Below are 14,941 nucleotides of genomic sequence, written 5' to 3'. Positions count from 1 at the left end.
TCCCATTAACAAATACATTAGGTGTTGCTTAATATCTATGTTAATTTTTCAGCTATGGAAGCTATATTGAAGGGACAGGATCGGTGTTACAGACCACAGAAGATGTGCAGGTATGCCCTATATTATGAAATGAAAATATTTGAAAACTTATAAAGAATACTACATTTAATTTAAGAATGTTAAAATAGCCTTACAAGTTCAACTGGGGATGAATATATACATATATTATTCATTCATTGATACTCATATGTATTCATATAAAGTGTTTATTGTCAAATAAGTCTTAGTTTTCTTGTTGCTGTATATAAGCTTATGCACAAGGGATGTTTTGTGTTTTGTTTTCCCATTTTCCAACATTGTGTATTTCTTTGTATTTCATAAATAGTCATTGAAATTTGCTCTACAGTAAATATTCTACAAAATTTTGCACAAACATCTTAATATTGCAGATTTCTTTTGTAGCACATACTATAAAGCTTTCCTTTAAGGAAAAAATGCAGCTTATTAATACTTTAGTTGTAAACTCTTTGTGATGTCATGGTTGAATACTAATCTGATACAAGGCAAGTTATTTTTTTTTTAATACTTTAAACTTGAGATCACATTTTTTTTTTATAGTGATTCATCATCTTAACTGTTAATGCAGTTGGCCTATGATAAAAATCCTATAATGGGCAAAAAAAATTTGAATTTGAGAAATCACTTAATATTTTTTTTAGGATTTATTTATTTATTCAAAAGGCAGAGTTACAGAGGAAGAAGCAGAGGGCGAGGGCGAGGGCGAGAGAGAGAGAGAGAGGGAGAAAGAGGTATCCGCTGGTTCACTCCACAAATGGCCACAACAGCTGGAGCTAGGCTGATCCGAAACCAAGAGCTTGGAGTTTCTTCCAGGTCTCCCATGTGGATGCAGGGGCCAAGGACTTGGGCCATCTTCTACTGCTTTCCTAGGCCGTAGCAGAGAGCTGGTTTGGAAGTGGAACATCCAGGACTCGAACCGGCACCTATATGGGATAAAGGCACTGTTGGTTGTGCCTTTACTTACTGCTGGCTTAATATATTTTAAGAAAGTATCTTGAGGCCGGCGCCATGGCTCACTTGGTTAATCCTCCACCTGGGGCACCTGCATCCCATATGGGCGCCTGGTTCTAGTCCCTGCTGCTCCTCTTCCAGTCTAGCTCTCTGCTGTGGCCCGGGAAGGCAGTGGAGGATGGCACAAGTGCTTGGACCCCTGCACCCGCATGGGAGACCAGGAAGAAATACCTGGCTCCTGGCTTTGGATCGGCACAGTGCCGACTATGGCGGCCATTTTGGGGGTGAACCAATGGAAGGAAGACCTTTCTCTCTGTCTCTCTCTCTCACTGTCTATAACTGTCAAATAAAAAAAAAAAAAAAAGGAATATCTTGATTTTGTGAACTTGATTATGAACAACAAACATTTGTTTGATCTTTTTGTTAGTATTGCGAACTTTATTGGTTGGCTAAGTTTCCTTTGTATGTTCTGTTTCTTTTATGCTTTAAGTCATTTGTTGATATTCTTATGATTTAATTTCAAGGGATCAAAAATAACATAAACATTGAAAAGTATCCTGATCTGTTCAACATAAACCTTTTGTTCTTTTTTGTAGTTTGTGTTGCTGTTCTTGAGCCAATGATTTTAGTTAATTGCACAGAGACATTTTGCCTTGGGCATTTGTGACCCCAGCAGACTATGCATTCATTGATTTTTAAATTGTGTCACAGAGAGGAAATCTTACCTTAACAAATCTGGTTGTACATTACTTTTTTTTTAGTTATCTTGGATATTTTCTTACAGATTGAGAATATCTACAAATCTCTTCCCAATTTGCCACAAGAAGAAAAGATAACGACACTGTCAATGCTTAAACTGCGGTATTTCACTCCTAGAGAAATAGCAAATCTCCTTGGATTTCCTCCAGAGTTCGGTGGGTAGGATCACGCAGATCTCAGCTTTCATTTAGTAAAGCTCCCCAGATCCTTCAGACCTCCCGAGTATATTTTGTGAATACACTGTTGCCTATACAAGTGAGTTCAAGAACTTTCCTTCCTTTCTTTTCTTTCCTCTTTTTTTTTTTTTTAAATGTTTTTATTTATTTGAGAGGTAGTGTTACAGATACAGAGAGGAAAAAACAGAGAGAGAGGTCTTTCATCCACTGATTCATTCCCCAAGTGGCCACAGTGGCTGGAGCTGGGCTGATCTGAAGTCAGGAGTAAGGAGTTTCTTTTGGGTCTCTCACACAGATGCAGGGGCCCAAGCACTTGGACCATCTGCTTTCTCAGGCCATTAGCAGAGAAATGGATCAGAAAAGCAGCAGCCAGGATGAGAACTGAAGCCCCTATGGGATGCTGGTGCTGCAGGAAAGCTTAGTCTACTATGCCACAGTGCCGGCCCCTTTCTTCCTTTCTTGATCATTTTCTCTCCTACTTCCTTTTCCCTCATAACACCTCAACTTATTCCCTGTGACTCAATTCTCCCTTGCCCTTAACTCCGCTAGAGGGCCAAAGAGTTTTTCAGGGGCAGAAGGGGCAAATCAGGAGTTTCTCTGTCTTCCACAGCGGTTGTTAGTAGTACCTCTTTTTCCATTTATGTTCTTGCTTCCAGAAGTCTGATCCTAGTAACCTAATGCTAGATATCTTGAGAATGAATGCCTATGCTGTGTGCATGTGTGTACGTGCATGTGTAAATTAAAAGACAGTTAAGGAATTTTGGGGGGATAAAAGATGCATTTGTACTTACATTCCTACACAGAAATGCATTCTTATCAGTTGTGTGCCCTTGTCCTTTCCTACAGGGTTAAATGGAGAAAAGAGCAGGTGGAGAGGTAATCTAGGAAGGACTTTTCCAAAGGAAAGAAAGGGAAGCTTAGCAGCACCTTTGCCAGAGTTGACTGAAGATTAGAGATCCGCAGCAGAGAATCTCAAAAACAAAAGTGAAGATAGAGTTGTAGAGTGGAAGGACAAAGTCCTGACTCCGTTGGCAATCCAGGAAATCCAAGGATTATTGCTCTTAAGAGGTTGGGTTCTCTGTCTTTTCCTGGTTGGAGCAGCCCAGCTCCTCTTTCTGATCCCACTCCTAAGGAGCCCTGTCAACTGTAAGAAGGCTGTCGCTTTCTTAGGCCTGGGAGTGGCTGTGTTCCTAGTATGTGGCTGATGGGCATGGGGAAAGATGGATCTCGCAGATAATATGCTTCCAGACTGCAGAAGGAGGAAGTGTACTTTTGAGAACTCTGATTGGGGCTTTACACAAAAGCCAAATTTTGTTGAATCTAATACCATTATAATATTAAATATCTTTTTGAAAGGCAGAATGACAGAGACACAGACAGACAGGATTATCCATCTAGTGGTTCACTCCCCAAATGCCTGCAAAGCCAAGTTGGGTCAAATTGAAGCTAGGAACCAGAAACTCTATCCAGGCAGGGCCCAAGCACTTGGGCCATCTTCTGTTCTTCCCAGGCGCATTAGCAGAAAGGTAGATGGAAAGTTAGAATTGGGACTTTATCCCAAGCACTGTGCTATGTGTTGTGGGTGTTCCAGGTGGCAGCTGAAACAACTCACTATGCTACCACTCCAGCCCCATGTTGTAATATTAATATACTATTCCTGAAGTAAATGATGGGTCAAAGATAACATTTCAAATGATAAATAATAGATTTACAGTTGCATCATGGAATGTATTACTTTTGTACCTTAGGAACAAAATTTCAATATAATTTGACTACCCCCTGGGTTATTTAATTTTTCAAGTTTTTTGTCACAGAAATCAAGATTATTTTCTGCTCTCTGTCTTTTTTTTATTTAAAAACATTTTTTACTGATATTCAGTTCCAAATATTCTAGGGAGTATTATTTAAGAAAAATATAGATTTTCTTTGTCTTACTTTATGTCATAAAATGAGAACACCATAACAATAATAATGAACTAAGAATTTAACTCAACAGTTGTAATTCCCCCTCTGCTTTCTTAGTTACTATTTTTAAATGAGTAATCAGACATACTTTACATACACCTAAGGAGAGAAAAAAGATTGACTATCTAATAAAAACTATTTCTACATTTTTATCCCAGTCCTCCCCATCACCCCCAACAAGAAGTAGCAGGTACTTTGTAATACTAAAAATTGTAAAGGAGCCTAGAACCTGAGACTGACTGAATTTGAATCTTAGCTCTACCTTACCAATTCTATGTTAGTGTACTTATGTGTGAAATGGGATAATTATAGCACTTTCTTCATAAGGTTGTTGGGACAATTTAGTGAATGAATATATGTAAGGTACTTACATAATATTGAAATCATAATATAAAATTTAATGGTAGCTTTTATTCTTTAAATGATAAAGATTGATTGGCTTTTCTTACCTTTATATTTTCTCATTATTATAAAATTTTAGATGAGTAAAATAGAACTTTTTTTAAGATTTATTTATTTATTTGAGAAGCAGTTTCAGAAAGACAGAAGGAGAGACAGAGAGAAAGGTCTCCCATCCGCTGGTTCACTCCCCAAAATGGCCACAATCGCCAGAGCTGCGCCGATCCAAAGCCAGAAGCCAGGAGCTTCTTCTGGGTCTTGCACATGGGAGCAAGGGGCCCAAGGACTTGGGACATCCTCTGCTGCTTTCCTGGGTGCATTAACAGAGAGTTGGATCAGAAGTGGAGCAACCAGGACTAGAACCAGTGCCCATAGGGGATGCTGGCCCCCAGGCAGAGGCTTTACGTAGTATGCTGCAGTGCCGGCCTCAAAATAGAATCTTTCAAAGCTCTCTGAATGTGTCAGTATAGTATATTCAAAAAAGGCTTATTGAGTGCTGAGTTGTCTTTTAAGATATGTGATCTGTTTGTGTAGTCCAGTTCATCCGAGTGTTCCTGCTGAGCAGGACTGTGACATGAGTGTCCTCACAAGTGTTTCTGACATTACTGACTCTGGGTCCAAAGTGGCCATTGTTTGAGCTGCTTATCCACTGACAGTGATGGATTTGCATTGAACTTCCTGTGCATTCTGGCCTGCTTCTCTTGGTGACTGGTAGCTGCATTTTTGAAGGAAGTAGGCTTTGAAAGAGAGAAACACTAACCGATACTTACTGGATGAAAGCCACTTTCATGACCTTGTTAATTCTACACTGCGTTGTTTTTGAAGATTACTGTTATTTTTAGTGTCTCCAAGTTTTTAAAAAGTTACTTTTTAATTTAAAAATTACATAATTTTTTTCCAAAAGTCAGTTTAGACTTTATTATCTCTCTCTAAAATATGCACAGATACACACATACACACATAATTTTTATAAATCTGACTTGTTTGTATTACACATTTCTTCCCCTCTATATAGTATTTTAAAATTTTATGTTTCAAGTTTTTTTTTTTTTTTTTTTTTTGACAGGCAGAGTGGACAGTGAGAGAGAGAGACAGAGAGAAAGGTCTTCCTTTTTGCCGTTGGTTCACCCCCCCAACGGAGGATTAGCCTAGTGAGTTGCGGCGCCGGCCCTATGTTTCAAGTTTTTTGATTGGGGCCAACATTGTGGCGCATGGATTGAACTGCTGCCTGTGAGGTCGGGTGTCCTGTATCAGAGTACAGGTTCCAGTCCCAGCTGCTCCACAGGTTATGCAAGTGCATCTCCCTGCCAATATGCCTGGGAAAGCAGCAGAAGATGGCCTGAGTATTCAGGTCCCTGCCACTTAACATGGGAGATCTGGATGGAGTTCAGCCTGGCCAAGTTCCAGGTGTTGTAGCCATTTAAGGAGTAAGCCAGTGGATGTAAGATGGATCTCTCCTCTCTCTCTTTCTCTGTAACTCTGCCTTTCAAATAAATAAGTCTATAAAATAAATAAAATGAATATTTTTGATTAATTTGATATGATTGTATATCTTTAAGGGGTGCTTCACATTATTTTAACACATGCATATAGCATAAACTGATCAAGTCAGGCAACAAGCATCTCCACCAGTCCACCCTCCCTCTGTGTTTGGAGCCTACCAACTCCTCTCCTCTAAGTCTGTATGGTGTGTAATACTGGATTATGAGCCGCAGTCACCCACTGTGATGTGAAAAACTGGAATTGACCATTCATATCTGGCTGTTTTGTTGCCCTTTATCAATCCTCCCTCTACCCTTCCTCCCAGTTTCTAGTAATCACTATTCTAAATAAAAAGACCATCCTGGGATATTCTAAAAACCTGTTTATGGGGAGATTTATACTGCTAGCTCTTTGGAATGAAATAACTTTTAAGATGGGTTTTGTGTTTGCATTAAGACATATTACCTTAATGATATATGATTATAAAGACAGAAATATCATCATGTTCAGTTGCAAATATAGTTTTATTATAATAATTATTTTATTATAGCTTATATAATGTCAAGTGTTGATGAAGCAAATTTACCAGAACCAACTCTACCTTCTGGTCCTTATAAGTATATGAAATTTGACTGTTATTAATGTTCATTTCCTTTATCTTATTACCAAATTTTCTTTTCTGTTTTTAAATTTGATATGCCAGAGGGTATTGAATTTGAAATCCAGACATTGTAACCAACTAACATTATATTGTGACTTCCATGCATGGGCAGCCTTTTACACTGATATTTTTAAGGTCTTGTTTCAGAAAAAGTACTATCTGGGGCCTTCTCATTTTGGTCAAGTATGTAGCAAATAGAGTTCTAACCTGAGAAAGTTGGTTACTGGGAGTAGCGTATTCAAAACAACTGCAAGAAACTTTTTTCCAGAATATATACAGAACTCATACAACTCAACAGTAAAAAGAAAAAAAAAAATAAACCAAAGTTTAAAATGTGCAAAAAGATTTTAAATAACATTTTTCCAAAGGAAATAAACAAATGGCCAGAATGAAAATGAAAAAAGGTGTTCATCATCATGTAACATCCTTTCATAATGAAAACCTTAAACAAATTGGTTATAGAAGGAACATTCCTCAAGACAATCAAGGTGATCTATTACAAACCTAAAGCAAGCATCTTATTGAATGGAGAAAAGTTGGACACTTTCCCACTAAGATCCATAAGCAGACAAGGATGCCCACTGTGGCTATTACTATTCAGTAGAGTCCTGGAAGTTTTAGCCAGAGTCATTAAGCAAGAAAAGGAATTCAAAGGGATACAAATTGGGAAGGAGGAAGTCAAACTATCCCTATTTCCAGATGACATGATTCTATAAAAACGGGATCGGAAACACTCCTCTAAGAGACAACTGGAACTCATAGAAGAGTTTGTTAAAGTTGCAGGATATAAAATTAACACACAAAAATCAATAGTTGTTGTATACACAGACAATACCATGGCTGAGAAAGAACTTCTAAGATCAGTCCCATTCACAGTAGCTACAAAAATAATCAAATATCTTGGAATAAATTTAACCAAGGATGTCAAAGATCTCTACAGTGAAATTACAAAATGTTAAAAGAAATAGAAGACACACACACACACACACACAAAAAAAAAAAAGGAAAAATTTTCCATGTTCATGAGTTGGAAGAATCAATGTCATCAAAATGTCCATACTACTAGAAGCAATTTAAAGATTCATCATAATCCCAATGAAAATACCAAGGACATTCTTCTCAGATCTATAAAAAAATGATGCTAAAATTCATATGGAAACACAAGAGACCCTCCCCCCATAGCTAAAATAATCTTAAAGAACAATAACAAAGCCAGAGGCACACAACACCAGATTTCAATAATTATAGGGCAGTTATAATCAAAACAGCCTGGTACTGGTAAGAAAAACAAATGTCTAGCTCAGTGGAACAGAATAGATACTCCAGAAAATAATCCACACATCTACAACCAACTTGTCTTAGACAAATGAGCTAAAAATCAATCCCTGGCACAAGAACAGTCTCTTCAACAAATGGTACTGGGAAAAGTGGATTTCCATGTGCAGAAGTATGATGCATGACCCCTGCCTTACACTTACACAAAAATCCATTCAAAATGGATCAAAGACCTAAATCTTCAACCCAATACCATAAATTACTAGAGAACATTTGGGAAACCCTGCAAGACATTGGCATAAGAAAAAGACTTATTAGAAAAGACCCCAGAGGCACAGGCAAACAAAGCAAAAATTGACAAATGGGATTACATCAAGCTGAGAAGCTTCTGTACTACAAAAAATGTACTCAGCAAAGTGAAGAGGCGATTGACAGAATGGCAAAAATTATTTGTAGACTATGCAACTGGTAAAGGATTAATATCCAGAATCTATAAAGAGCTCAAGAAACTCAACAACAACAAAATAAACAATCCAAATAAGAAATGAGCAAAGGACTTGAACAGGCATTTTTCATGAGAGGAAACTCAAATGGCTAACAAATACTTGATAAAATGTTCAAAATCACTAGCCATCAGGGAAATGCAAATCAAAACCACAATGAGGTTTCACCTCATCCCAGTTAGAATGACTTTCATATAGAAATCAACAAACAAAAATGCTGGTGAGGATGTAGGGAAAAAGGTACTCTAATCCACTTTTGGTAGGACTGTAAACTGGTGTAGCCACTGTGGACGACAGTATGGAAATACCTCAGAAATCTGAATATACACCTACTATATGACCCAGACATCCCATACCTGGGAATTTACCCAAATGAAAAGAAATCAGCATATTGAAGAGTGATATGTACCTCCATGTTTATTGATGCTCACTTCACAATAGCTAAGATATGGAATCAACCCCGATATGCATCAACTGAAGACTAGATAAAGAAATCATGATATATGTATACTATTGAATGCTACACAGTGGTTAAAAAAAAAGAAATCCTGTCTTTTGCAATGAAATGGATAACATTATACTTAATGAAATAAGCCAGTCCCAAAAAAGACAAATACTATATGTTATTCTTAATCTGTGCTGATAGAGTACCTTAAAGTTATTCTATAGAAGTGAAATTGACACTTTAAGATGCAATGATTTTTTAACTAAGTGAGATTTTGTTGAAACTTGACTAACCATCTTTCTTCATAACCATTAGATCGTCTTACAAAGCAGAAGCATTGCATTTGTGAGTGTAAATATCTGGGACTCTTCAAGTGGAAATTTTTCTGTTTACAAAGTTTATAAATTTGAAACTTTAAAGGCTTCTTCACATTATAAGACATCAAAATATTATATCATTTTCAACAACAAAATTAACAACCAATGGTAACATTTCCAGTCTCTTTCCAAAAAACTTCTTTCTATGGCATGATTTCTTTCTAAAAGTAATGACTTTTGGATCCACCTTATTCTCAAGAATTCTAAATGTTTTGTGTGGTTCTTTTTTTTTTTTTTTTTAAAGCTTTGATTTAATGAATGCAAATTTCATAGGTACAACTTTAGGAATAAAGTGATTCTTCCCCACATTCCCACCTTCCCATCCCCACTCAGTCCCACCTCCTAGTCCCTCTCCCATCCCATTCTTTATTAAGATTGATTTTAATTAACTTTATATATAGAAGACCAACTTTATACTAAATAAAGATTCCAACAGTTTGTATCCCCACTCACACACACACACACAACTTATAAAGTTCTGTTTGAGAACAAGTTTTGCAGTTAATTCTCATAGTACAACTCATTAAGGACAGAGGTCCTACATAGAGAGTAAGTGCACAGTGTTGTTATTATTTTTTTTTTTTAATTTGACAGGTAGTTATAGACAGTGAGAGAGAGAGACAGAGAGAAAGGTCTTCCTCCATTGGTTCACTCCCCAAATGGCTGCTATGGTCAGCGCTGCGCAGGTCCGAAGCCAGGAGCCAGGTACTTCTCCCTGGTCTCCCATGCGGGTGCAGTGGCCTAAGCACATGGGGCATCCTCCACTGCCCTCTCGGGCCACAGCAAAGAGCTGGACTGGAAGAGGAGCAACCGGGACTAGAACCCAGCGCCCATATGGGATGCCGGCACCACAGGTGGAGGATTAACCAAGTGAGCCGGCCCCTGTTGTTGTGTGTTTTTTTTTTTTTTTTTTTTTTTTTTTTTTTTTTTGACAGGCAGAGTGGACAGTGAGAGAGAGACAGAGAGAAAGGTCTTTCTTTGCTGCTGGTTCACCCTCCAATGGCTGCCGTGCCGGCCGCGCCGTGCTGATCCAATGGCAGGAGCCAGGTACTTCTCCTGGTCTCCCATGGGGTGCAGGGCCCAAGTACTTGGGCCATCCCCCACTGCACTCCCTAGCCACAGCAGAGAGCTGGCCTGGAAGAGGGGCAACCGGGACAGAATCTGGCGCCCCAACCGGGACTAGAACCCAGTGTGCCGGCGCCGCAAGGCGGAGGATTAGCCTAGTGAGCCGCGGCGCCGGCCCCCTGTTGTTAATATAACAATTAACACTCTTATAAGAGATGCGATGATTTTAAATAACCCTTGTCTTGACTGTTGAAGAACAATGATGGCTTTTTTTCTTTCTTTTTTCTTCATACTATTTTTTAAACTGTTTACTTAGTATAGGGTTAATCTTAGGAGTATGAAGTTAACTGAAAATAGATCTTTGTAAAAAATAAGAATGCGAATAGGGGCCAGCGCTGTGGCTCAATAGGCTAATCCTCTGCCTGCGGCGCCGGCACACCAGGTTCTGACCCGGTCGGGGCGCCGGATTCTGTCCCGATTGCCCCTCTTCCAGGCCAGCTCTCTGCTGTGGCCCGGGAGTGCAGTGGAGGATGGCCCAAGTGCTTGGGCCCTGCACCCCATGGGAGACCAGGAAAAGCACCTGGCTCCTGGCTTCAGATAAGCACGGTGCTCCGGCTGCAGCGGCCATTGGAGGGTGAACCAACAGAAAAGGAAGACCTTTCTCTCTGTCTCTCTCTCTCACTGTCCACTCTGCCTGTCAAAAAATAATAATAAGAAGAAGAAGAATGCAAATAGGAGAGAGAGAAGGAAGAGAGGTGGGAGTGCAGGCAGGAGTGAGAATAGGGTGGGAAGAATCATTGTGTTCCTAAATTTGTATATATGAAATGTGTGAAGTTTGTATGCCTTAAAGTTTCTAGGTTAAAAAAAAATGAATTAACACTTCATAGCTATTAAGATGGCTAAAATTTAAAAGACAGTAACAATGTTGGTGAAGATGTGGAGAAATTGGGACTCTCATACAGTGCTGATAAGAGTATAAATGGTGGCAACTTATTTGGAAAATAGCCTGAATGGCCGGCACCGTGGCTCACTTGGCTAATCCTCCGCCTGTGGCGCTGACACCCCGGGTTCTAGTCCTGGTTGGAGTGCCAGGTACTGGTCCCGGTTGCTCTTCTTCCAGTCCAGCTCTCTGCTGTGACCCAGGAGGGCAGTGGAGGATGGCCCAAGTGCTTGGGTCCCTTCACCCGCATGGGAGACCAGGAGGAAGCACCCAGCTCCTGGCTTCGGATCAGCGTGGCACTGGCTTTGGCAGCCATTGAGGGAGTGAACCAGTGGAGGGAGGACCTTTCTGTCTCTCTCTCACTTTCTATAACTCTCTTTCTGTCTCTCTTACTGTCTAACTCTGCCTGTCAAAAATAAATAAATAAATAAATAGCCTGACTTTTCCTCAAACATTACATATAGAGTTACTGTAGGGCTCAGCAGTTTCACTCATGGGTATTTACCACAAAGAATTGAAAATATGTGCACCAAAATTTATACATGAATGTTCATAAAAACATGATTTATAATAGCCAAAGTAGAAACAACCCAGATGTCTATCAAAGGATGAGTTTTATATGTACACTAAATTTTTATACAGCCATCAAAGGGAAGATTTATTGCTATATGCTACAACATGAATGAGCTTTGAAAACATTATGCTAAGTCATAGTAGCCAGAGCCAAAAATAATATACTACATGATTCCTTTCATATGAATTACTCAGAATTGACCAATTCATAGATACAGAAAGTGGATTAGTGGTTGAGGAGTACAGAGAGGGAATGGGGAGTAACTACTAGATGGGTACCAAATTTCATTTGGAAGTGATGAAAATGTTCCAGATTTAGATAGTAGGGATGTTTGAAAAACTATGTGTATATTAAAACCACTGAATTGTACACTTTAAAAGGGTGAATTTTGTGGTATGTAGATTATATCTTCATAAAAGTGATATTAAAGAAACAAATGTGTGAAATAATGGTTCTCACCAGTTTCCCTAAAGGTCATTAATATATAGATTTCTATGAGTTCTGTGTATATTATCTATGTATGCATGTGTGCACTGACTGTTATATAATGTAATGTGATATGGCAACATCTTTTTATGTTTAGGCAATGTAATGTTAAATAATATTTTGGGGTTTAGGTTCTCACTTATTAATAACATCATCATGGAGACCTTACTGATTTATAGTCATGCATTGCTCAACAAGAGATGTTGAGAAATTCATTGATAGTTTTGTCATTCTGTGATCATCATAGAGTATAGTTACACAAACTAAGATAGGTATGGTGTCACTAGGCAGTGAAATGTTATGGCACTACCCTCTGTATACAGTCTGTCCTTGACCAGAACATTGTTGTGTGGTATATGGTTATATTTTTGAAATACTACTGTGCCATGTTTAAAGGATGTATCCTTTCATCTCTGGAAGTCGCTATTACAAATGATTTTATTATACATTTTTATCTCTCCTTTCTAGGATTTCCTGAGAAGATAACATTGAAGCAGCGTTATCGTCTACTTGGAAATAGTCTCAATGTGCATGTAGTATCTAAACTAATCAAAATGCTGTGTGAATGATTTTGAAATAATTCTGAAAGATAGTCATGGTATCCATGCAGGTAGAGATAATGATTCTAAAATTCTGCTTTAAAATAATTCTGATGAAGTTCAACTTAATTATTTTAAGTTTTATTTAATATGAATTTTTGGAATGTCACAAAAATATGCTTGTTTTCTTGAATTTATATTATTGTATTTTTTGAAGTGCAAATTGCTGTTGTGCTTTATGGAAAGTATATTTTCATATGAAACTATTAGATACATGTGTGAAATACTATCTTTAGAATATTGTTCAAACAAATTTAGGAACATTAGAGTTTTAATGTATATATGAATATTTTATAAAGTGTCATAACAGGCATAATGTAATGAAACTGAGAAATTGTTTTTATATATTAATTAATGAAGTTTTTATGAATCTTATAATTGTATTTTTGTTAATTACTCCTCATTCTAAAATGATGAATCTAATTGTAGCCTGTTTCAAAAATTGAATGTATTACTTAATTTTTCAGTCCTTTAGGTGTTCCTTTTTTACATCTAAACAAACACATACAATTTTTAAAGCAAGTTCTTATCATTCAGTTTATACAATAATCTGAAGAATATGTCAGAAAAACAACTTTAAATTCTTGATCACTTCTTCATCAGGAGACAATAGAAAATGTAGGTGCACATTATCTAATTATGTTTTCTTCAACCTCTACCTGAAGGGTAAGTTGTCCCCTCTTCATTTATACATACTTGTCTGTAGTTTGCTATTATCAGAACTTGTTTTATCTTCCTTCTCAGCTTCTGAGTTGAGTTTACTCTCATACCATTAGCATTCTAAGTGAGGGAGTGGTCATTTGGAACAGCAATTAAAGGAGCCATGTAGGATACCCACATCTTGCTTTGGAGTGCCTGAGTTGGAATCCTGGCTCTGCTTCTGAGTCTAGCTTTTTAATAAAGCTTACTTTGGAAGGCAGCAAGTGATGGCTCAAGTAATTGGGTACCTGCTACCCATGTGGGTGACATGGATCGAGTTCCCAGCCCTTGGTTTTGGCCTGGCCCAGCCCCAGTTGTTTGCAATATTTGGGGATAAGGAGTATTTCTCTCTCTCTCTTTAAATTAATAAATAAACAAAAAAATTTTAAAAATTGAGGGAAGAAATTACTTTTTTCCTTCATTCTATATGATGTTTTTTTCCCTCAGATTTTTTTAAATCATAACATACACTCTGATTTAGCTTTTTTTATAACTGGTAACTTTCTCTGTTTCTCCTTGTCAGTGGACTTTTGAAATTAGCCTTTCTACCAAAAAAAAAGGGGGGGGACCTAAATGAAAGATCTCTGTGAGTGAGATCCCAGTGGAAAGAATGGGTCATCAAAGAAGGAGGTACCTTTCTCTGAAGGGAGGAGAGAACCTCCACTTTGACTATGACCTTGTCTAAACAAGATAAGAGTCAGAGAACTCAAAAGGCTTCCATAGCCTTGGAAACTCATGACTGGAGCATAGGGAGATTACTGATGCCATAAACAGGAGTGTCAATTGGTAAAGTCAACAACAGGAGTCACTGTGCACTTACTCCTCATGTAGGATCTCTGTCCTTAATGTGCTGTACATTGTGATTTAATGCTATAACTAGTACTCAAACAGCATTTTTCACTTTGTGTTTCTGTGTGGGTGCAAACTGTTGAAATCTTTACTTAATATATGCTAAACTGATCTGTATATATAGAAAATTGAAAATGAATCTTGCTATGAATGGAAGGGGAGAGAGAGCGGGAAAGGGGAGGGTTGCGGGTGGGAGGGAAGCCATTGGTGGGGGGGAGCCAATGTAATCCATAAGCTGTACTTTGGAAATCTATATTCATTAAATAAAAGTTAAAAAAAAAAAGACTATATTGCCTATGTACCAGTACTGTGAGTAAGGAATCTGTGAATATAATATATTGCATATTGAATATGTCATTATTCCCAAGATTTTGGTCCTGAGTAGTTTCTCCTGCCCCCCAGAGACCAGACCATCTCTCTGGCTTTGTTAGCCACAAGAAGATGTAATATATGAACATCAATTTTATTTTATTGTTTTTATTATAATATATAATATTTTTATATTCACCAAAGGACATTATGTGTTATTCTAGAACTTTTCAAATTGCTTTTTTGAATAAATTTTATACAAAATCTCAAAAAAAAAGGAAATTAACCTTTCTAATCAGACTAAGTCTTGTAGTTTTGATTTCAGTAATAAAAGCAAGTGACAAAGAGA

At 37.8% G+C, this 14,941-nt stretch overlaps 1 protein-coding gene across 16 annotated transcripts in view; it reads left to right on the top strand.

Annotated features, from left to right (window-relative positions):
- The window catches only part of TRDMT1 (tRNA aspartic acid methyltransferase 1), an 85,838-nt gene extending 71,427 nt beyond the window's left edge, over positions 1 to 14,411 (top strand). For 13 of the 16 annotated variants that reach the window (XM_089311494.1, XM_002717359.6, XM_070055454.2 and 10 more), the window contains 3 exons: positions 53 to 110; positions 1,814 to 1,943; positions 12,605 to 14,411. In XM_089311494.1, the coding sequence (XP_089167620.1) occupies positions 53 to 110; positions 1,814 to 1,943; positions 12,605 to 12,705 (289 nt within the window). In that variant the 3' untranslated portion in view covers positions 12,706 to 14,411. Of the gene's footprint in view, positions 1 to 52; positions 111 to 1,813; positions 2,044 to 12,604 lie in introns of all 16 variants that reach the window. The other 3 variants (XR_007909665.3, XR_011381486.2, XR_011381483.2) reach the window with 2 other exon arrangements.
- Positions 14,412 to 14,941: the final 530 nt, after the last annotated feature.

The sequence above is a fragment of the Oryctolagus cuniculus genome, chromosome 13 (genome assembly GCF_051225735.1).
Source record: "Oryctolagus cuniculus isolate XC-2025 breed Fujian yellow rabbit chromosome 13, ASM5122573v1, whole genome shotgun sequence".
NCBI lineage: Eukaryota > Metazoa > Chordata > Mammalia > Lagomorpha > Leporidae > Oryctolagus > Oryctolagus cuniculus.
This window is presented reverse-complemented; position numbering and strand designations above follow the sequence as displayed.